Source organism: Notechis scutatus, chromosome 14 (assembly GCF_049901735.1).
Source record: "Notechis scutatus isolate UNSWTSFEM ecotype Mainland chromosome 14, rNotScu1.2, whole genome shotgun sequence".
NCBI lineage: Eukaryota > Metazoa > Chordata > Lepidosauria > Squamata > Elapidae > Notechis > Notechis scutatus.
In genome coordinates this window covers 9,853,878-9,875,712 of record NC_142022.1, presented here as the reverse complement: position 1 = coordinate 9,875,712, position 21,835 = coordinate 9,853,878, and the positions used below count along the sequence as shown (strand labels likewise).

At 43.7% G+C, this 21,835-nt stretch overlaps 3 protein-coding genes across 4 annotated transcripts in view; 1 reads left to right on the top strand and 2 right to left on the bottom strand.

Moving 5' to 3' along the window:
* LOC113425879 (uncharacterized) overlaps nucleotides 1-21,835 on the top strand; it is a 27,003-nt gene extending 5,168 nt beyond the window's left edge. Inside the window, exons 1-2 of one of the 2 annotated variants that reach the window (XM_087943266.1) lie at nucleotides 19,445-19,532; nucleotides 20,964-21,835. In XM_087943266.1, coding sequence (XP_087799392.1) covers nucleotides 20,986-21,492 — 507 coding nt within the window. In that variant the 5' untranslated portion in view covers nucleotides 19,445-19,532; nucleotides 20,964-20,985 and the 3' untranslated portion in view covers nucleotides 21,493-21,835. Of the gene's footprint in view, nucleotides 1-19,444; nucleotides 19,533-20,963 lie in introns of those variants that run through there. The other variant, XM_087943267.1, reaches the window with a different exon arrangement.
* Nucleotides 171-1,885, bottom strand: LOC148129552 (uncharacterized). The gene is made up of 2 exons (XM_087943271.1): nucleotides 1,781-1,885; nucleotides 171-944 (listed from the first exon to the last, which is right to left on the bottom strand). Exon 2 carries the CDS (start codon nucleotides 917-919, stop codon nucleotides 473-475), a length of 447 nt encoding a protein of 148 aa, XP_087799397.1. The 5' UTR covers nucleotides 920-944; nucleotides 1,781-1,885; the 3' UTR covers nucleotides 171-472.
* On the bottom strand, nucleotides 15,382-17,410 carry LOC148129551 (uncharacterized). Its single transcript, XM_087943268.1, has 2 exons — nucleotides 17,304-17,410; nucleotides 15,382-16,014 (listed from the first exon to the last, which is right to left on the bottom strand). Exon 2 carries the CDS (start codon nucleotides 15,990-15,992, stop codon nucleotides 15,489-15,491), a length of 504 nt encoding a protein of 167 aa, XP_087799394.1. The 5' UTR covers nucleotides 15,993-16,014; nucleotides 17,304-17,410; the 3' UTR covers nucleotides 15,382-15,488.

Sequence of the window (21,835 nt, the reverse complement as noted above, 5' to 3'; positions counted from 1 at the left end):
TGTATCTTGTTTTTCCACAGCTGTGGCAAAATACACCCTTCTCTTTCCACCCTTACCCACCCAGGCTCCATGGAGAAAACCTCCACCAAGGGAAGACTTCGCCCACCTTCAAATGACAGCCAAGGAGAACCACAAGTTTGCAGTGCAGAATGACTTTTATTAAAGTGCAAAGAAAGAACATTGGCAGAAGCCATCAGGGGTTCCAAACAGCGCAAAGAAATGAAGACCTCCCCTTTGACAAATAATCTCAGAGGCCCTAGATGTTTGCAGAGCTTTCATTCTTCACATGAAGCCCTTGACTGATGACTTAACTGCCTTAAGTGCTTGTTGGAATGCCAGAAAAGAATACAAGCAATGGGATCAGTCTAGAGTAGAGGGAGCTGTGATAGCTGTATACACACAGAGCAGGGCTCAGATAGGACTTAGACGATCTTCTCACATCTGTTTTTGGTCATGGACAGTCCAGGTTCACTTAACAAGGGAGGGTGCAGATGCTACCTTTGCGTCCGACAGAGCAGATGCTGCCACGGCGACCGAGACGCCCCAGGCGGCCTCCGTAGTAGCCACCGTAACGTCCATAACCTCCAGCAGCACATGGGGTGTGGCCTCCAACAGCGACAGGCTCACAGCTGGCGGAGAGGATGGGACCAGGGAGAGTGACCACGACTGGAGGGGGCTGGATGGTCACCTCAGATGCTGGGATCTGGTTGATGCAGGATGGGACGACTCCAGCCAAAGTGCCCAGGTTCCTAGCAGATTCAGCTAACCTAGCAGAGCCATAACCGTAGCCAAGACCAAGACCGCTGTGGCCGTATCCCCATGAGCCGTATCCCCATGGTCCACAGCCAGTTGACCCCAGTCCGACAACGGGGGCGGAAGCACAAGATGGAACAGCACAAGATGGTCCACAGCAAGCCATTTTTTGTAGGACAGTTAAGGTAGGTCTGAAATGAAACATTTACACAACCAAGTTGACCATGGGAGGAGAGAGAGAATGCCAAAGAATCATGAAGACTCAGAGAAGGTTCCAGAGGATGGGACCATGTGCACAAACGACATTTGCTCATTTGATTCATGTCAATCTTCTGTCTGATTTTGCACAGCATGATTAATTAGATGATAATCCATCCTTTAGGTGCACAGAATAATGAGTCATAAAGTCAACCCCCCCCCTTCAAATTAACCACAGCTTCCAGCTACTCAAGCTTAGCATCTTGTAGGACTGCAAACACTAGAACTTCAACCTGCTCCACCAAACAAACCCAGCCTTTGTCATAACCTAAACTAAAATGGAAGGAAGTTTCCATCTGGAATTGCTCTCTGAATTCCAAGAACTGTGAAGATCCACTACAGGAAAGAATTACCAGAAGGATCTAGTAAAAATGATCAGCATTTTTCTGAAGACCACTTCAATATGTTTTGGAGAAGCTCTGAGAGCTTCTGACATAGAGACTCTGAAGATATGAAGTGCCCTTCTACGTATCCTATCCTTGTTTATCATTGAGAACTTTGCCGGTGCTCTAGCATCTTTCTTAGTGCAGGGCTCTTCCTCCCCTAGGAGGTTTCTAAGATCTTAACTAAAGCTGATCAGAAGAATGTCCTGGCCTCAAATTCCTCTCCATTCAGATGAATCCCCAAAAGTTATTTCTCCTCCAGATCTTCCTTCACAGAGATTATTCCTCCTAGTAAGAGTTTGGAGGTTAATCAAACCTCACTCTTTTTCCTATTTGGCAGTTCCAACTCTCTAAGTTAACTCGCTCCAGTAAAGAAATTGACTTACCTGCTCTGAGGAGAAGAAGTAGAAAGGGAGCAAGCTGGTCAGAGAAGCTGTGAAGATCTCCCGGAGTAGCGAGGGCTTTTATACCATTCTGGTGGCATCTGAAGAAGACTCCCCACAGGCCTTAATGAACCGCCAACACAGTCTGACTCATAACATGTCAAGATAATAATTACAATTTTAGTTGCTTAGAATGCCGTGTGGGTGTTCCTCTATTTTTCAGTTGTTTGGGGTTTACGGATATTTTGTACAAAGCTCATCTTACGGGGTGTGTCTCGCCACAGCGGGAGCCACGGGGATTCACTCTTTTGTTTCCCACAGGAGAAGAATAGGAAAAGGTTGAGAATTGCTTCTCAGTTCTTTTTCTTGCACTGACCCTTTCAACCTATTGTAGTAAGAAATAGGTAAGGGTTATGGAATATGAAATCAGGATCTGGGGTGGGTTTGGTATGGGAAGGAGAAGAGAAGGAAGTGAAGGAGAAGAAGGAGAAGGAAGTTGAGGAGCAGAAGAAAGAGGAGGAGAAGGAAAAGGAGGTGAAGGAGAAGGAAAAGGAGGAAAAGGAGAAGGAGGAGAAGGAAGTCGAGGAGAAGGAAGTTGAAGAGAAGGAGAACAAAAGGAAGGAGAAAGATCAACAAAATTTCAAGATCATACAAATTAACACGGGGAAAGAGCAAATCTCCAGATTTTTTCCTCAAGGGGATGGTCTTGGAATCTCCAGATCGAAATCCTGAAAACTCGATGCTTCTTCATTCCAACAGAAATAGCAGCTGTAACTAAATCCTGGTTCTCTCGGGGAAATCCACATATAACATTATTTCCATTTCTCTTCCACTTCTGAAATTTATTTATTTATTAAAAAAAAGATGGGTGCCATTTCGTTTGTTCAGGCCTGTTTCCTTTGTTTCCCTTGTTTCTGCTGTCAACAGAGATTAATCAACCATTTCAAAACATCTCTGTAGCTGAATGTAAGATTGACACGAGATGCTTTGGGGAAACGGAGTTTTACTGCTACCCCTGAGTTTTTGCAGGCATCGATTTCAGGCTGAAAACAAAACAAAACCACAAATCGAAAAACCGGGGGGTAAAAACAAAATACCCCCCACCTCCTCTCCCTCTGGAGTGGTGTTGCGACACAACTCATAACCACACTGTTCCCAGAACCAAAGAAACCAGAATGATGGATTCACACAACCTCCATTGTACTAGATGTATCAAGGAACTCCCGGAAAAAATTGTGGGATACAACGAATAGAATAGAATTGAATTGAATTCTTTATTGGCCAAGTGTGATTGGACCCACAAGGAATTTGTCTTGGTGCAAATGCTCTCAGTGTACATAAAAAGAAAAGATACCTTCATCAAGAGTCAAGAATCATAAGGTGCTACACTTAATGATAGTCATAGGGTACAAGAAGCAATGAAATCATATTAGGAAACAGTCAATATAAATCGTAAGGATACAAGCGACAAAGTTACAGTCATATAGTCACAAGTGGGAGTGGATGGGTGATAAGGAGTGAGGAGAAGATTAATAGTAATAGTAGTGCAGATGAGTTGGTAACAAAAAAAAAAAGTAGTTTTTTCATCTACTGATGGGCTTTTTTTTTTTTTTTTACTAAATATACTTCAAGCTACATTTGATGGTTTGAATTTCCTTTTAAATACGCGTTGATTCCCAGAAAAATCACAGGACTTTTGTCATGGGTTTCTTGAATGTTTTTGTGCAACCTAAAGAGGATTTACTTATCTTTAGTTTCGGTAAGATTAAAATAATTTAGAAAAAATAAAATAAAAAATAAAGACAATCTCCCTGGATCAGTACTAAAGACATTCTTGGTGGGGCAAATACCATGTGGAAAAGGATAATGGAGTTCTGTTTGGCTTTTAATTCATGGCCCACCATCATGTTGTGCGTGGATGACAGGTGTATCAATGCAAAAAGCTGACCTGTGTGGATTTTTTCACAAGTTGTTTAGCCCGAACAGGCGTGTGGACAAGATGTTTGCCATTCCACATAGCTGTCTTCTCTCCAGCTCATTTAAACAACAAAAGACATCAAAGATTTACCATAGAATTGCAATCTGCAATTATCCATCTCTCCCTGTTCTAGCTTCCATCTCTAATCGGGCTGGTTGAATTTCCTTGGAAGAACACGTCAGCAGGAAAAGAACCGAGAAAATAAACAGTTGACAAAAATGACATTCCGGTGGTCAGATGTTTATCTCTTCTTAGAAAACTTTGAGATAGGATCTTATTGACAGGATCTTCCTTTCAAGTTGGTGACTACTTGGTGTAATTGAAGAAATTCCAAAGTGTCAGGGCTCCAGCATCCACCTCCATTCAATGTCAACTCAAAAATATTTCTCTGGTCTTTTAGAGTTGTCACAAAGAGTATTAGCAAAGGAAGGAAATTGGGCCCCAAATGTTGCAGGAAAAAATCCTGCTTTTTTGGCCCAGTTCTCCTGGAGGACATTTAGGAGAATTAAAAATGTGTTGAGTTAGGGGGCTTGGAGGATATCTTTGTTTCTTTCTTGATAGGAAGAGGAGAAAACTGTGGGATCCTTGGTGGTCTCTGAGTTTGGCTGTTTTCTTGTAGACCCAACATCATGAGGGCTGGAAGTTAGGGGGGTTGTAGAGAGGAGGAGGAGGAGGGGGAAGAGGAGGAGAAGGAGCAGGAAGAAGAAGGAGGTGATGGTTGAGTTTCCAGAAGTTGTAAATGCTCCAACACTGTAAGTTTTCAAGAAGAGATTGGACAAATGTCTCAAGCGGTGTAGGGTTTCCTGCCTAAGCAGGGGTTGAACTAGAAGACCTCCAAGGTCCCTTCCAACTCTGTTATTCTATTCTACATATATGATATTTATATATACATATAAATAAATAAATAAAAATTTGAGAGTTAGGACACAGTTTCCAAGGGCCACATATGGATATCTATATCTTTGTACCCCAAATCTCACTCCAGGAGCCCTCAAAGCTGTTTCTTCACAAGTTCACAAGATGCATCCTGTTTTAAGGTGGTCATTCTTAAATAAATCTATTTTCTTGCTCTATAATGTTCCATATTTTTTATCTGCTTCATATTAGATACATTTTGGAATTATATTAGAGGGAAAATTTACTAGATTTTTTTGTATCATTTAATGAACCCAGAGATGATTGAAGATCTTCGTTGGCATGTAAGCTCACCCAAAGGTCAATTTTCAAGGCCTATTTTTGATTTATCAACACAAATACCCCTGTTTCTCTTTTTCTTTCAAGATTAGATGAAGGTCAGATGAAAGGGTTAAAAAGCACATGTGGCGGTGGGCATTTTGCCAATCATGGACACAAGGAACATCTTACCCTTAACAAATAAAAATACACATTTGACATTGTTGGTTTTTAAATTTTATTATCTGTAAATTTGAAAAAGTTCAATGTTTGGGCATAGCCTCAGCTTGATATAAGAGGAAGGGGTGTAATTAAATGCCATGGAAACTTTCAAGCTCAATAATATTTGTCAACAAATGGGGATTTAATGGCGAGAAGCAAATTCTTATTCATGTGAATAATAATGGGAAGTCATAACCCTCAATGCAAATTAAATTGCTCTACAATGGCTAGTTTATCCAGCTTCCTCTTTTGAAGCTAAGTTCTGCCTTGCAATTCACCGACTCAGCCCAAATGAAATTGTGTGTCCATGGGAAAATGTATACACTGGGAACAAGAGGTTCCACCCTCCCTAACTACTGGCGAAGGGTGGGGATGGCATACATGTGTGGAGAAGAACAGGAGATAATGTCGAAGATAGTGCTGAAAATGATTAAGTGAGTGGGAGGTACAAATGACTGTAAACAGCAAGGAAGCCTTTGAAGATAAGTTGCTGTGTGGGAGAGATTGCATGGATGGTAAATTCCATCCTTTCTGGACCTGAGTGTGTTCCTTCTTAGTTTGGTGAGTAGGAGAGATTCATGGCTGGTCAGTTTCACCCTTTCTGGACCAGAGTGAGCTTCTTCCTACTTGTTGAGTGTCTCAAAGGTGCTTTTTCAAGAGGCAACTGGACTTCCTTTGTTTTTCCTTCAAGATATTTTACTTCTCATCCCAGAAGTTTCTTCAGTTCTGAACTGAAGAACTGGAGAAGTTTTTCAGATGAGAAGTGAAACATCTTCAAGGAAAAACAAAGGAAGCCCAGTTGTCTCTTGAAAAATCACCTTTGGGACCATGACCTGGATGGCTAAGAATCTCCCTAGGTACTCATTGAGTGGAAGAGATTGCACAGCTAGTCAATTTCACTCTTTCTGGACCTGAGCGAACCTGTCCATTTCTTTCTTCCTGTTGCCTCATCCCCACTCAATTTTGTTTCTATCCCTTTTCAACACGGTAACCTCTGACCCCACTTCCATCCCAATATGGATTCACAAATGTGTTGTGGCATGACTAAATTCATTCTACCTGGAGGGAAAAAATATCTCCAGTTTAATTGGAATGTGGCTTGGCTAAGCATCTCAGGAAAACTTCATAGAAGTTTACATTCCTAAATTTTTTTAATCTTTCCAATCACGGTACAGATCAAATGACATGGTCCATTGCCAAGCTTTTAAAAATATGCTCATACCCATTTCCTTTATGAGTAAATAATTATACAACAAGTCCTGCACCTTTAATTATCACCAAGATGCTACCCGAAACAGAGGTCAGGTTGCTACAGGGGTCAAAACACACAAGATTAATTCTGATTGTATCGACATTTCTGAAAAACTGTTCAAGGCTGTTCTACCAGGAAATAAATAATAATAAAAAAGCTAGCAACACCCAAAAGGAAGTGCAGGACTTCAAAGGAGGCAGATAGTTCCCACCGCAAAGAATTTGCCAATTTACTCGTGATGCTGACTGTGAATTCTAACTCTGGGAAGTCATACTATCGGAATAATCCTGTGTAGGATTCAGTTGTCCAAGAGAAAAACATTAAGGCTGGCTAGTTTTTCCTGAAAGGAGCCCAAAAAGTTGGCTCTGAGGTTTGCAATAGTCACAGATTACGGTAGCTCAGGTGTAGGATGAAGGTTCATCCTTCGAGCTTGTGAACCGCTTTGAGGGGGCTGCAAAAGCCCTGTGAAACTGTATATAAGTCTAAGCACTGTTGCTGAGTGCTATTGTGGGTTGGTTTCCAAATGTTTCATCACCAGGCTGGGTACCATCTTTAGTGGAGTTTAGGGGAGGTCAGTGTTCTTCTGTTTATAAGGGTTTGTGGTTGTGTCAAGTGAGGATCTTGTGAGCAACACAATCATCGGCCACGTTACCACCCACCACGCTTGTGAGTTCATTGAGGCTTGGCACTCCACAAGCAACTCCATCAAGAGACACAGGGACCTACAACAAGCCTATGAACCCCTCAGAATTCAAATCAACCCCACCGCCAACTAGGGGCACCATTGACCCTCAACCAACCCACACAAGGCCCCCCTCCCCACCATCAGTTCATCTCCCAATGACCCTGACCTCCTTATCACAAAACCCATCACAAGACTCACTGATGACTCACACCTGACCCACCCGAAGACCCTCACTTGATACACCCACACTAAAGCCCTCGTAAACAGAAGAACACTGACATCTAAACTTTGCTGAAGATGTTGCCCAGCCTGGTAATGAGATGTCCAGAAACCAATCCACAACCTTGGAGAACGAAGGTTTTTCACCCTCTTCTCATGCTAAAGCACGGCTTTGGAAAGGTCCTTACCACCAAGGAGAACATCATTGAGGAGACCCTTCTTCTCACAAACTTCAAGGTTGGACTTATATGGCAACCCTTTACACTTTTTGAGCCTGTATTTCTTGATGCTACTTGAACCACATGAATAACCAGTAGATGCACTTCTATCAGGTACTACCAAACAAACAAACAAAAAAAAAAAAAAAACAGTGCTCAGAATGTCCTAAGGAAAATAGTCAGGAACTCTTTTCCGTGGAAGAAAAAGGAGGATCGGAAGTAAAAAAGTATGTTGTTATTCACAAAGTTGTGTCTGACCCATCGTGACAATGTTCCTCCAGGCCTTCCTGTCCTCTACCATCCCCTGGAGTCCATTTAAGCTCACGCTGACTGCTTCCATGACTCCATCCAGCCCCCTCCTTCTCTGTTGTCCCCTTCTTCTGTTGCCCTCCATCATTCCCAGCATGAGGCTCTTCTCCAGGGAGTCCTTCCTTCTCATGAGGTGGCCAAAATCTTTGAGTTTCATCTTCAGGATCTGGCTTTCTAAAGAGTGGTCAGGGTTGATCTCCTCTAGGACTGACCGGTTTGATCGCCTTGCAGTCCAAGGGACTCACAGGAGTCTTCTCCAGAACCCTAGTTCAAAGGCCTCAATTCTTTGGTGCTCAACCTTTCTTATGGTCCAGCTTTCACAGCCATACATTGCAACTGGAAAACCACAGCCTTGACTATATGCACTTTTGTTGGCAAGGTGATGTCTCTGCTTTTTTGTGTGCCGTCTAGATTTGCCATAACTTTTCTCCCCAGCTGGCCATCTAGAATTTTCATGGTCAGTTGTGTACACCAGTAAAACATTTTGTTTTCTAGGAATGCATTACTTGGAACGCCGACACATTTCTTTGTGGGTTCTCCACCTCTGGAAATTTTTGAGAAGAGGCTGGACGTCCACCACTCTCAGGTCTGGTTTAATTGGTTTTTCTTCATATTGCAACATCTAGTAGACTAGATGTTCCTCAAGATTGTTCCACCATTCTATGACTAGGTTAGTGTTAAGTGTGGGGAGGACTTTTGTGTTGGCATGTTGAACAAATCCAGCTGATGAAGTTCATTTAGGTTATATGTATTGTGAGCGCTCAGCAAACCGATTGTGTGAATGGAGCTGGTAGGTTTTGAGTAATGGTTCCACCTTCCTTCTAGTATCAGACCAGGATTCTACATTAATGTACTTGCACAATCATTTGTGAAACACAGCATCCCATATCATTATTGTTAAAACTCATTCCAGTAAACTATGGCTTCTTTGACCCTGATCTATGGACTAGGTCCCAATAGTTGGGGTTTACACACTCTGTCAATTGATTGGTCAGTCAGAGCATCTAAGTTTGTTCAGCACATAGAACCAAAACCTAGGCAACCCTATTTTACATGGAGTTTGTTGTATGAATATGGCTTCAGAGAGAGTGCGAGTTCCAGATCATCCAAATTTAGCCTCCAAATGGGACTCTTTATATTGGGACACAACAAAGAAACATGGACATTCATGGATATGGTGTATTTCTCTACAGCGGGCCAGGTACTTCTCTAGAAAATGAAGGATCAGCACTCCATAATACACGTGAACATTGACCTATCTGCTACTACATGGTCATTGTTGGAAGTGGTTCTCCAAAGCTTTGTTGACCTGATAATTCTACAACATCCTTTTAACCGTGACCCACTGGCTGACACAAAATCAGGTAGGCAGCTGAGAACCTGTTGTGGTTTGTTCAACAAACCATGGTCAAAACTAAGGAGGCTAGATGTGATACACGAGGAACAATAAATAAAGGAACTCAATCCCATTGTTTGCTCTCAGATTCAACTGAAAGATCCTACAGAGTTTTCGCCCATTTGCAAATCTCAACCTTCTCCCTACATTCCACTTCCCATCTTGAAAGTTGCAAGCTTCTGTAAAAAGGTAAAAAGGAAAGGAAGGAAGGAAGTTATCTAACGTGTTTCAGGCCATTTGTGTTATCCTGTGCTGACAACAGCAGAATCTTTTCCATGGAATACCTTCAGGGTTTTAAAGTAATTTTTTCAAAGGACAGGAACAGCAGATTTTAATGGTGATTAATTACCAGTTAGTGAGGCGAAGGCATTCCTGTCCGCTCACTGGGACACTAGGAAGACAGTATAAAAACACCAGTCTTCCACAGGATTTCCAACAGCTTCACATTTCGCCTTCTCTTGCCTTCTTCTCCTGAGAGGAACAGGTAAGTTGATCTCTCTTACCTTTGTAGGAAACAGAAAGTTTATTGACAGCTTTGGAATACTCAAGACTTGGGTAGAAGAATCTGTCTGGCTGAATTTGCTTGGAAGGCTAAACAGGATTAAGTCAGGGAATCTATGGTGGGACACCACCATGGAATCTGTAGGCTAGGCTGGAAAGTTGGAACGACGCTCGGGAGAAAAGCAATGACAAGTCTTTTGGGTTTTTGTTTTTTTGTCATGAAAACTACGCAATTCTGGCCATGTAGCCACCAGAAACTGAGCTCAGCCTGAACAATTATAATCAGTATCAGAATAATAGAATAACAGAGACAAATGACTGTCCAATCTCTTCTTTAAAACCTCCAGTGTTGGAGCATCCACAACTTCTGGAGGCAAGCAGTTCCATTGGTTAATTGTCCACATTGTTAGGAAGTTTCTCCTTAGTTCCAGATTGAATCTCTCCTTCATTCGTTTTCATCCGTTACCTCTTGTTCTGTCTTCTGCTGCTTTGGAGAAGAGGTTGAAGAGTATCTTTCTTTCAGCCCTCGATGAGCCTAGTTATTCCTTAAAGTTTACAAATTCCAATGCTTCTTAATGATCCTCAGATGCTCTCAAACCCAACCAAACACCTCCAATTTTGGGGTAATTCAGAACTCAAGATAGGAGATGTTTGGGTGCTACCACTACGTTTGCATTAGGTTCTAACATGGGAGATTCTGATGGTGTACATGTGCTACAAAGCTCAGAGAATGAAAATATAATGTATAAATATTGGAGAACATCTAAAGTTGGTGTAGTGGACTAATTAGAATTTGGAGGACTTGGATCTTCCTATGCCAAGTAGACTTGGGGATTGTTGACTTCTTAGAACATTGGATCTAGAAAACTGATGCTATGGTATAATGCCAAAAGAGCTTCAAATGTTCACACACCAGTTAAGTTAAACCAAATGGATAATTCAGAAGATCCCTAATTTTATTGACTTTGGAAGTCACCCACCATTCCTGGATGGGATACCATAACTATGTTCTTCCACAATTCCTTTTGGCCACCCTTGGTTGGTGTACATCAACATTGTCTCCTTCTTCTTTCAGTCCTATCACCAGGCATGGCTTACTGTGGACCTTCTTGTGCTGTCCCATCCTGTGCTTCCGCCCCTGTCATCGGACTTGGGTCATCTGGATGTGGACCTTGGGGATACGGATACAGAGGACTGGGCTATGGAGCTGGAGCCCTGGCCGAATCCTCAGGAAGCCTGGGCACCCTGGCTGGAGTCATCCCCTCCTGCATCAACCAGATCCCAGCATCTGAAGTGACCATCCAGCCCCCTTCAGTTGTGGTCACCCTCCCTGGTCCCATCCTCTCCGCCAGCTGTGAGCCTGTCGCTGTTGGAGGCCACACCCCATGTGCTGCTGGAGGTTATGGACGTTACGGTGGCTACTACGGAGGCCGGCTGGGGCGTCTCGGTCGCCGAGGGAGCATCTGCAGTCTTCCCTGCAACCCTTGTTAAGTTAACCCGGACTCTCCCTGACCAAAACGGATTTCAGAAGGTTGGCTAAGGTGTGTCTGGGCCCTCCATGGGCCTGCATTTAGCTTTCACAGCTCTCTCCCATCTACTCTAGAGTTACTCCACCACTTGGATTCTTCTTTGATATTCCAACAATAGTTAGCACTGTGCCTTCCTGTGAAACTAGCCCCCTGCCAAATTGATTGGTCAAGGGCTTCACACGAATGAAGGACGCTCTCCAAACATCTAGGGCCTCATTTCCTCTAAAATTATTTGTCTAAAAAGGAGGTCTTCATTTCTTTGCACTATTTGGAATCCTCGGTGGCTTCTTCCAATGTTCTTTCTTGGCACTTTAATAAAAAAAAAACATTCTGCATTGCAAACTTGTGGTTCTCTTTGGTTGTCATTTGAAGATGGGTGATGACTTCTCCATGGAGCCTGGGTGGGGTAGAGGTGAAAAGAGAAGAGTGGCCAAGGTTCCCCTGATGATGATTAAGCCATGGTGGGTGGAGCAGATCAATTGGTTGGGTTTGCCCTTTGCATTCATCCATATAAACTCGGCCGGGCCTCAGTCAAGGCTGCTACAAGGACTATCACAGTTCTGGTGTCAGCATTCCAGTTCACAAACTCCAAACCAACAAACTCCAAGGCAGGCATTTTCTCAAAGCTCCATTTTATTAGAGTTGGCACATGTGGGAAAACCCAAATCTGAGAATTCTGGGTTTTCCCTTCCCCCAAAGAAATCCAAAGATCCATCCCCTGCACCCATCAGTCCATCACATGGCCCAATCAGATCTTTCTCGCAAACTGGAGACATTCCTCTACAAGCTCCCCTCCAGGTGCAGGGCAAAGAATGTTGTTGAGTCTAATTTTCCACCTCTCGATGAAATCCCCCCCCCCAAATTCCCAGGCACTGAATGTGGCAGCCTCAAAGCTTCTAAGTAAAATATGGCTTCTAAGTGGTGGTAGGATTCAATTTTTTCTACTACCAGTTCTATGGGTGTGGTTTGGTGGGAGTGGCATGGGAAGGATACTGTAAAATCTCCAGTCAGAGGTGATATTTGCTGGTTCTCCAAACTACTCAAAATTTCCACTACCGGTTCTCCAGAACTGGTCAGAACCTGCTAAATACCACCTCTGCTTCCAAGGCTGACATCTGGTTCTCCTTCCCTGTATTTTGAGACTCCACCTGGAGAACAGTTCTGGGTACCACATCTCCAGAAGGATGTTTAGCCTGGAGATAGTTCAGAAGAAGGTGACAAAGAGGACAAGGGGCCTGAGGATGTGTCCTACGAGAACAGGACAAAGGAACTGGAGTCTACATCAGATCTTTCTTCAGCCCCATAAAAGGAAGGAAAGGGAACGCATTCATGAACTATAACCACAAAGCTATGAGCAGAATAACAGGTGTAATATGCAAGATCTAGATGTCCCGTGAAGCTTCATCCACTATATATAGTCATCCAAAACATGAATGAGTTGAATTCTCAAAAGAAGGTTTGGACCTCCCATCGAAAAACATGGGGCTGGTCTGCCAAAACGGATGAAACTGGTCACCCAGTGCTTCCTTGTGGGTATTGTACCTCAAAACACACAAGACATACACTAAAAATAGGAGGGGACTCTCCTTCCTCCAAGCTATTGGTGGAAAAACCATGTTGGTGGAGAAACCAGGTTTACACAATATCTTAGCTTAGTCAAGGAATGATGTAGCTGCTACATTCGTGTAAGAAGCTAAGCTTCGTTAGAACAGCTGGATGAACAGCATCCAGAAGAAGAATAGAAGGTTCTGGAGTTCATGGAATATTCTGGAGTTCCCAAGGAGGTTAATAGAATAACAGAGTTGGAAGGGACCTTGGAGGCCTTCTAGTCCAGCCCCCTGTGGGCCAGGTGTTGTGGTTCCTTTGAATGAGGGAATGAATGAATGAGTAATTGAATGAATGAAAGACAATAATGAGACAAGCACTGATGGTGTTACCTAGTTTGGTAATGAAACATCTGTAGGAAAGCAACCAAGCTCAGAGAGCATCAATAACCCCATAATCCTCCTCCTCCTCCTCCTCCTCCTCCTCCTCCTCCTCCTCCTCCTCCTCCTCCTCCTCCTCCTCCTCCTCCTCCTGCTCTCAAGAGAGATACAAAGATACCCCTTCCTAACTCAATAAATTTTTAATTCTCCTAAATGTCTTCTATCTTTAGAAGAGAATGTGGACAGTGCCTTCTTTTTTCTCCCAGCTCCTTTCTTCCCCTCTCCTCTTCTTCCCTCTCACAAACCCAACTTCTTTCTAGAACTGATGATGTTACCTAGTTTGTAATAGTAGTGCAGACTTTGCAAATAGTTGGACAGTGTTGAGGGAATTATTTGTTTTGCAGAGTGATGGCGTTTGGGGGAAAAAAATGTCCTTGTGTTTTGGTGTGCAGTGCTCCATAGTGTCGTGTGTGGTCGTTTTGAGTGAAGGAGTTGAAACAGTTTGTGTCTGGGATGTGAGGTCGGTGTGTATATTTACAGTTGTAAACAATAAATAAATAAATAAATAAATATATATATATATATATATATATATATATATATATATATATATATATTAAAAAGACAAAAGTACTTATTTGCATAACTACTAGAGATGCCCTGTGAACTGTTGGGATGTGTGCCTTCTCTTTATTTCTGCATATACCAAAGATTCTTGAGCTTTATGATGTCTTTTCTCCTGCAAATTTCTATGATTTATGTGGCCATTTCTTTCTGTGAGAGGTTCATCCAAATATTTCCAACTGATGGTGGAATTCACCAGAAACCCGTTTGTCTGAATGAGCTAGGTCATTCAGAGACATATCTAAGAGAATGTTAGAAGTGAAGTGAAATGTCTTCAAAGAAAAAAAAAGACAGTTTTTTTCCCCCGAACGCCATCACTCTGCTAAACAAATAATTCCCTCAACACTGTCCAACTATTTACAAAGTCTGCACTACTAACTGGGTAACATCATCAGTTCTAGAAAGAAGTTGGGTTTGTAGAGAGGAAGAAGAGGAGGGGGAAGAGGAGCTGGAAGAAAGTTAAGAGAAAGAGAGAAGATGGCATAATCTGGTGATGGGCCATTTCCTTGTTTTAAAAGGGAAGTAGATACCACCATGGAGGAGAAGGCGACCATGAGCTATTAGTCTTGAGAGTTCAATGTTACTTTCAGGGATGGGGGACTGTGATGACATGAAAGACACATGCCTGCAGAAACAAGCGATGGAATCTGACAATGGATGGAGGAACAATGGATGGAAACTCACCCTGGAGAGAAGCAACCTAGAAATTTCCTAAAGGTGAGAGCCTTTCAATGGAATCCAAAGTGCTTTTTCAAGAGGCAACTGGGCCTTCTGGTTTTTCTTTGAAGACATTTCACTTCTCATCCAAGAAGCTTCTTCGGTTCTCCAAGAATCTCCATAGACAACCCATGGAACATCTTGCCTTCAGACATTGAGGGTGCTCCATCTCTGGAGGCTTTCAAAAAGTGACTGGACATCCAATTATCTGTAATAGTATAGGGTTGGACTAGAAGACCTCCAAAGTCCCTTCCAACTCTATTATTCTATCTTCTATTCTATAGGCTATGATGTCAGTTTGCAAGCACCAAAAAGGTTGACCTTTGGCAGAAACCAACTTTTAGGCCAAGGGTCTTCAAACTTGGCAAGTTTAAGACTTGTGGACTTCAGCTCCCAGAATTCCTGAGCTAACGTGACTGGAGGAAGGATTACAGGAGTTGAAGTCCACAGGTCTTAAAGCTGTCAAGTTTTGAAGACCCCTGTGTTAGATTAAGAAGGACTTTGACTTGGTTCATCTGAGCTCTACTTAAGTTCTTTGGATGGTCTGAAGGTAGTCATGGTTTCAAAGACAAGGATCCATGTCCTCATGGGAATTTAATTCACTGCAACCCATGCTAGAGAGAACTGAGATCAAAGGAAGACAGAGACGTGGGTTTCAAATGATTCACATTTGATTTTATTGGAAAACAGAGAGAAGCAACGTTAAGAGACACGCAAGAGCTGGTGAAGGTATGTTTTATGTATAACATATATATATATATATATATATATATATATATATATATATATATATATATATATATATATATATATATATATATATATATATATATATATATATATATATATAAAAGGGAGTGGGAACCTGAGCATTTTAAAGCAAAAGTGGGGAAAACCAACAAGAGGAATGAGTCCAACGCCATTGTAGTATCAGGAGGGATCTTCCATGCCAATGTCATCCATCTACAGACAGATGCTACCACGACGGCTCAGACAGATGCTTCCTCTACGGTTCCATGGGTACCTTTTCCCAAGAAGACCACCATAACCCTTGAAGCCAAGGCCTCCATAGCCCCAGCCTCCATAGCCCCAGCCTCCTCTCAGCCCTCCGGGGGCACATGGGGTGTGGCCTCCGACGGCGACGGGCTCGCAGCTGGCGGACAGGATGGGACCAGGGAGGGTCACCACGGAAGAAGGAGGCTGGATGGTCACCTCGGATGCTGGGATCTGGTTGATGCAGGAGGGGATGACTCCGGCCAGGGTGCCCAGGCTTCCTGAGCTTTCGGCCAAGGCACCAGCTCCATAGCCGTAGCCCAAACCGCGGCCATAGCCATAGCCCAAGCCATAGCCCTGGCCCAGACCATAGCCAAGACCCCAACCATGACCTCTGGAACCACCTGATCCAAAGCCAACAACTGGAGCAGAGGCACAGGAAGGTACAGCACAAGCGGGTCCACAGTAGGCCATTGTGTTGAGTTGTGAAGTGAGTCTAGGATAAAACAAGTGGGGAGACATCGTGAGAATTGCATTCCATTCAGCTTCCCCGTTCCATCTCCCGCCTCATCCTTCAACCAGCAAATACTTCAACAGGATCAGCTAGAACTGAGTTGAACTAACTGATCTCAAGATCTCTCCCAGTGATTCACTAGGGTGAGCCATGAAATTTGGAAGGGGGGGGCTGGAAAATCAACCCTTTTTTATTAGAAGGGAGAAGAAGAAAAACAATTGAAGACAAGACTTCAGTTTCCCTCAACTTCTCTTTCCTTTGGAAGCCCACTTTGGACCCAACATGATGGTCCTTGATCAAATGACTTCTGACTACAGTGAGGTCAAAAGAAAAAAGTTCTAGAAGAAACAAGAGACAATGTAACGTCAAATCCAAAGGCTCAATTGTTTTCACCTTTGATGTGAATCTGCATTTATATATATCTCCTGACTTCTTCAATCATAAAAATGTCTTGTCAATATTAACTCTGAGCCATATGCTTTTGTTTAAGGCTGAAGAATGTGCTTCTTTTTTTTGGCCAGCTGGTGGCCAAACCTCAAGGAGATCCGGAAAAAGGTCCTCCCAGGTTTTTTTTTTTCGTATCACCCTCTCCAAAATTAAGATTAGTTCTCGACTTCTCAACTGACCTCTGAGTAAGAAGTCAAGGTTGGGTCTCAATCTCTCATTCTAGTTATCAGTTAACTGGAGACCCTCAATCATGTGTCATTACAACCTGGATTTTATAAGCGTGACCATCCAAGCTATCTCAAAAAGAACTGATGGCTTTCCGGTATCCTAACCATAAACTCTTTGGATGGTAAGCTCAAATAGAGAAGGAGAGGAGAAAAATTCAAAATGAAGCCCATCCTAGTCCTTCAAATAGAAAGGGTGAAGCTGGCTCTGAAAGCAGAAGCATTCAGAAGCATTCAAGCCTATGATGAGGTCCAAATTTTGAAGAACCTCAGATTCTGACTTGAAGATCTACCTCAGCTATCTCGAAAAACTGGATTGCTTTCGTTCTCCCCCCTCTCTCTTCCATTCTTCCCCCTCCCTTTGACACTCTCTTTTTCTCCCTTTCTCTCCAAACCCTTACTTATATCTTCTCAAACTCAAAATGAAGCCTTCCTACTCCTTCAAATAGAATGCCAGAAGCTGGTTCTGAAAGCAGATGCATTCAGAAGCATTCTAGCCCCTGATGAGGTCCAAATCTTGCAGAATCTCAGATTCTGGCTTGAAGATCTACCTCATCTGCTCGCAACCCGGAGGGATTCTCTCTAAGTCGATAGTCTTACCTGCTTTGGAGAGAAGTAGTGAAGACAGGAGAGTCAACCAGAAGCTGATGGAGCTCCAGAGTGCAGAGAGGGTTTTTATACCATTCCCTCTGCGTCCTCAGGAAGTTGGGACTCATAAAACGTCATTTGGCTTCCTACAATTTTCTTTTCCGGCATTTAAAAGAGGAAAAAAAGGACTTAATTCAGCACAAATGTCACATCGCCATTGTGAGGCATAATAATCTTGTCACCGTAAATATGATAAAAACTATTTCTTCTGTGCTCCCTTTCAAGTTAGTTGACCTCAAGCCAAATGTTTTTGTTTATCTGATCATGGAAGTGAGCAACACCCACACAGGTGGAGATGAAGGTAAGATCAAAGTTGGATTGTTGTCCTCAGTAGCAACTCCGCCAAAAATGGGTAACTTTTCCTTGAATCAGCACAGAGATAACTTTGACTTCAAGGTGGGGAGCTTGTGACCCTGGAGGGATCCTTAAATCTACCCAATACATGGGAAAATGGAAAAAGTAACATTCCCAAGGTCTTGTTGAAAACTAGCAGTAACCCAAACTCACTTTGTACCTGAGAACCCCTGCTCCGGGTTGAATCTACTCTGCAGTAATGTCTGGAGGATAAAGCACCCTGAAGATGCCATCACCATTAGAACATCAGCTCCCGAACCTCAGTGTTCAACCTTCTCCATGATGGCCTTCATTCCAAAGCTGTTTGTCCCAAATATTTCAACCAACCCAACTTTAGTAAGCTTTCCAAGAGCCATGAAAACATGTGTTCTAGAGCACATTTGGAGTGGTATGAAGATCAGAGGACTTCCAAGACCGTCCCCTCGTTCCCATGGAATTATTTTGGGAGGAGATGGTTCTGGATGGCTCTTCTAAACTCCATCACCCAGGATTATAAACTGGGCTTGGAGTTCAGTCCAGAAGACTTTGGCCCATATGGTGATCAAGGAATAATGCTCAACCTACTGGCACCCTGGCATTCTGTACTCTTGGAACAGTCTTCAAGGGCAGCCCCATGCTGAGCACAGTGTAGCAATCAAGCTGTGTGGTGGTGATGGTGTGGTGGTGAGAACAGGAACCATAGTACCAGTTACTGTTTTGGCTCACAGATTCCCAAGCCCTGCTAACTATGGTTTGTTGATAATCCTTAGTTAATATGACTTAACAGAATGGGCATTTCCCATCTTTCTTTCCTAGAATCGCAGAGTTGGAAGGGACTTCTTTATTCTTACCCCTTTTCTGTACAGCAGTGATCCCCAACCTTTTTTATGCCGCGGCCCGGTACCGGCATCAGCTGGGCGCCGCCATCTTTTTTTGATGAAAAAGTGCTTCCGGTGACCTCACCGGAAGCACTTTTTCATCAAAAAAGATGGCGGCGCCAGCACTTCCGGTGAGCTTTTCCGGGAAAAGCCGGAAAAGCTCACTGGAAGCACTTTTTCATCAAAAAAAGATGGCAGCGCCCAGCAAACCAGTGGCCCGGTAGGACTTGTTCCACGGACCGGTACCGGTCCGCGGACCGGTGGTTGGGGACCCCTGCTGTACAGGATCTACTGCAACACATCCAACAGTTGATCATCCAACCGCTCCTTGAAGACTTCATACATAGTTTCCTCTCTTCCTCTCCCCCTCTCTCTCCCTTTCTCTTTGATACTCTTCTTCTCCCTTTCTCTCCAAACCCTCTCCTCTATCCTCTGAATGAACAGGCTGAATTAAAAATCAAACCAATTTTTATCGAATAACACTGTGAGAGATCAATTATTCTGAATGATGCAACAGGGATAATCACCGCTCCTGATGCAACAGGGACGAGGAGAAAGAAGAAATGTCGGTAGCAATTTAATAATAGAATGGAATTTTGGAATTTGAAATCATAAACAAACTATATGAATGCTACTTTGTGTTTGGCAAGGCTAGGCATAAAGTGCATTTATCTCTGTGGAAAGAACACAAGAAGAAAAGGGGAAGCAAAGATAAGATCAAAATAACAACCATGTCACACAAGTCTGACAAAACGCCAAGTCTTCAATTCATAAGTTTATTTCATCTTATTAAAGTAATTTGGGGCAGTTTGATGAGACTTTGCACAAACACAAAGGAAACCCTGGAGCAAAAAGGGGTGTTTCTAAGCTAGCGGTGGGGACAGAAAAACAGTATAAAAGAGCTTCTCCTGCTGAGAGTTTCCATCAGCTTCATCTCCTCCTCTTGACTGCTTCTCCAAGAGTCTCTCTGGTAAGTCCCTTGCATCTGAGATGCCTTTCTGGGTTGTTATGGCTCTTGGTTTCATGAATTGGGATGGGAAGGAAGGGAAGGAGGGAAGGAAGGGAGGAGAGAGAGAAGGGAGAAAGATTAGAAGGAAGGATGGAAGGATGGATGGAAGGAGGGATGAAAGGAAGGATAGAAGGAAGGACGGAAGGAAGGAAGGAAAGGAAGGAAGGGGATAGGAATGGAGGAGAGAGAGGAGGAGGAAGATTAGAAGGAAGGAAGGAATAAGGATGGAAGAGAAAGAAGAAAGGAAAGGAGGGAGGGAAGAAGGAAGGAAGGGAATGGAGAAGGAAGGAAGTGAATTGGGACAGAGGAGAAAGAGAAGTAAGGGTGGTAGGAAAAGAAGGAGGGCAAAAAGAAGGAAAGGAAGGAGGGAATAAGGATGGAGGAGAGGGACAAGGGAGGGAGGGAGGGAGGGAGGGAGGGAGGGAGGAAGGAAGGAAGGAAGGAAGGAAGGAAGGAAGGAAGGAAGGAAGGAAAATTCAGTTTAAATCACACTGAAAATTTGTAGGGGACAGGAGACAAGGAAGGAAGGAAGGAAGGAAGGATTTGAAACAATTCTGTCTCCTCTTAGGAAGAGCCTAGAAAAATGTTTCATTCTGACCTTAAAGCAGCATCCAGAAAACATGCTTGATCTCAGAATGATATACCCACTGGACTTATATTTCATTCAAATACCAGCAAAAACATCCAGATTCATACAACTGTGGAGCAGCCATCTTAGGGCTTTCCATCAAGATGGGAAGTCACTGTCCACTAATGGGATTCCCCCTAAATATTGTTGCAGTATTCCCAATGAAGTGCCTTATGACCAATCCTCAGTCTTATGACCATGATGGCAACATCCTGGCAGTCATGTGATCAATATTTGGGTGCTTGGCAACTAGATGCATTCATGGCAGTTTCAATTGTGGTCCTACATTGAAGGCCACCATACCAGGAAGAGTCTTCTGTTTTTTTCTTGGATGCCATTCATGCTCTGGGTGTGAATCACAAAACCCATGGTTCTTCTTATTCTAACAGCTCTTCCATCCAGCCATGGTTTTCTGTGGACCTTCTTGTGCTGTGCCATCTTGTGCCTCTGCCCCAGCTGTTGTCTTTGGATCAGCTGGTGCCAGAGGTCTCGGTTGGGGTTATTTTTCTCCCCTCTAAGAAAGGGAAGGAATGGGTTTCCAGCTCTGCCTTCCAAAATTCATGGCCTCTACTGGTGAGCCTCTTGACCATTTCAGGTCAAGGAAGCCTAGCTTGAGAAGACCAGTTAGAGGCTACCATTTACCCCAGTCCGAGCAAATCAAATCTTATTAAAGTTATCATGTTGGTTGATAGAAGAAGCAAGGGATGTGTTGGTAAAAGGGAATGAATGCAATTCTCACAAACTCTCTCTATTTTGTGCAATAGATTCACCTTACAACTCAACACCATGCCTTTCTGTGGACCCTCTTGTGCTGTGCCATCTTGCGCCTCCACCCCAGCTGTTGGCTTTGGATCAGCTGGTGCCAGAGGTCTTGGTTGGGGTCTTGGCTCTGGAGGTCTTGGCTATGGCCTGGGTTATGGCCATGGTTTGGGCTATGGCTACGGAGCTGGTGCCTTGGCCGAAAGCTCAGGAAGCCTGGGCACCCTGGCCGGAGTCATCCCCTCCTGCATCAACCAGATCCCAGCCTCTGAGGTGACCATCCAGCCCCCTGCAGTTGTGGTCACCATCCCTGGTCCCATCCTGTCCGCCAGCTGTGAGCCCGTCGCCGTCGGAGGCAACACCCCATGTGCCCCTGGAGGTATCGGAGGTATCGGAGGTTTCGGACATTATGGTGGCTTCTACGGAGGCCGCCTGGGGCGTCTCGGTCGCCGTGGCAGCATCTGTGGTCTTGGGCGCAGAGGTAGCATCTGTGGTCTTGGGCGCAGAGGTAGCATCTGCAACCTCCCTTGTTAAGTCAACCTGGACTCTCCATGACCAAAAAACGGATTCGAGAAGATCGACTGAGGTGTATCTGAGCCCTTTTCTGGACTGCCTGTGGCTTTTATGACTCTTTTCTTTCTACTCTAGAGTTACCCATGTTCTCTCCTGTGATTCCAACAACCATTAGCACCAATTAGCCTCCTCTTCCTCCTCAATCGATCAGTCCAGAGCTTCATGTGAAGTTGGAAGGAAAGAAGCTCAGCCAACATCTAGGAGACCTTGTGTTTTTTCCGACATGTGAAATTACTTATCAAAGGAGAGATGATTGTTTGCTTTGGTCTGCTTGGAAGACCTAATGATTTGCCCCCATATTCAT

What these genes read in the sequence shown, in the direction of transcription:
- LOC148129552 (XM_087943271.1), bottom strand. Translation starts at nt 919, where the DNA reads ATGGCTTGCTGTGGACCATCTTGTGCTGTTCCATCTTGTGCTTCCGCC.
- LOC148129551 (XM_087943268.1), bottom strand. Translation starts at nt 15,992, where the DNA reads ATGGCCTACTGTGGACCCGCTTGTGCTGTACCTTCCTGTGCCTCTGCT.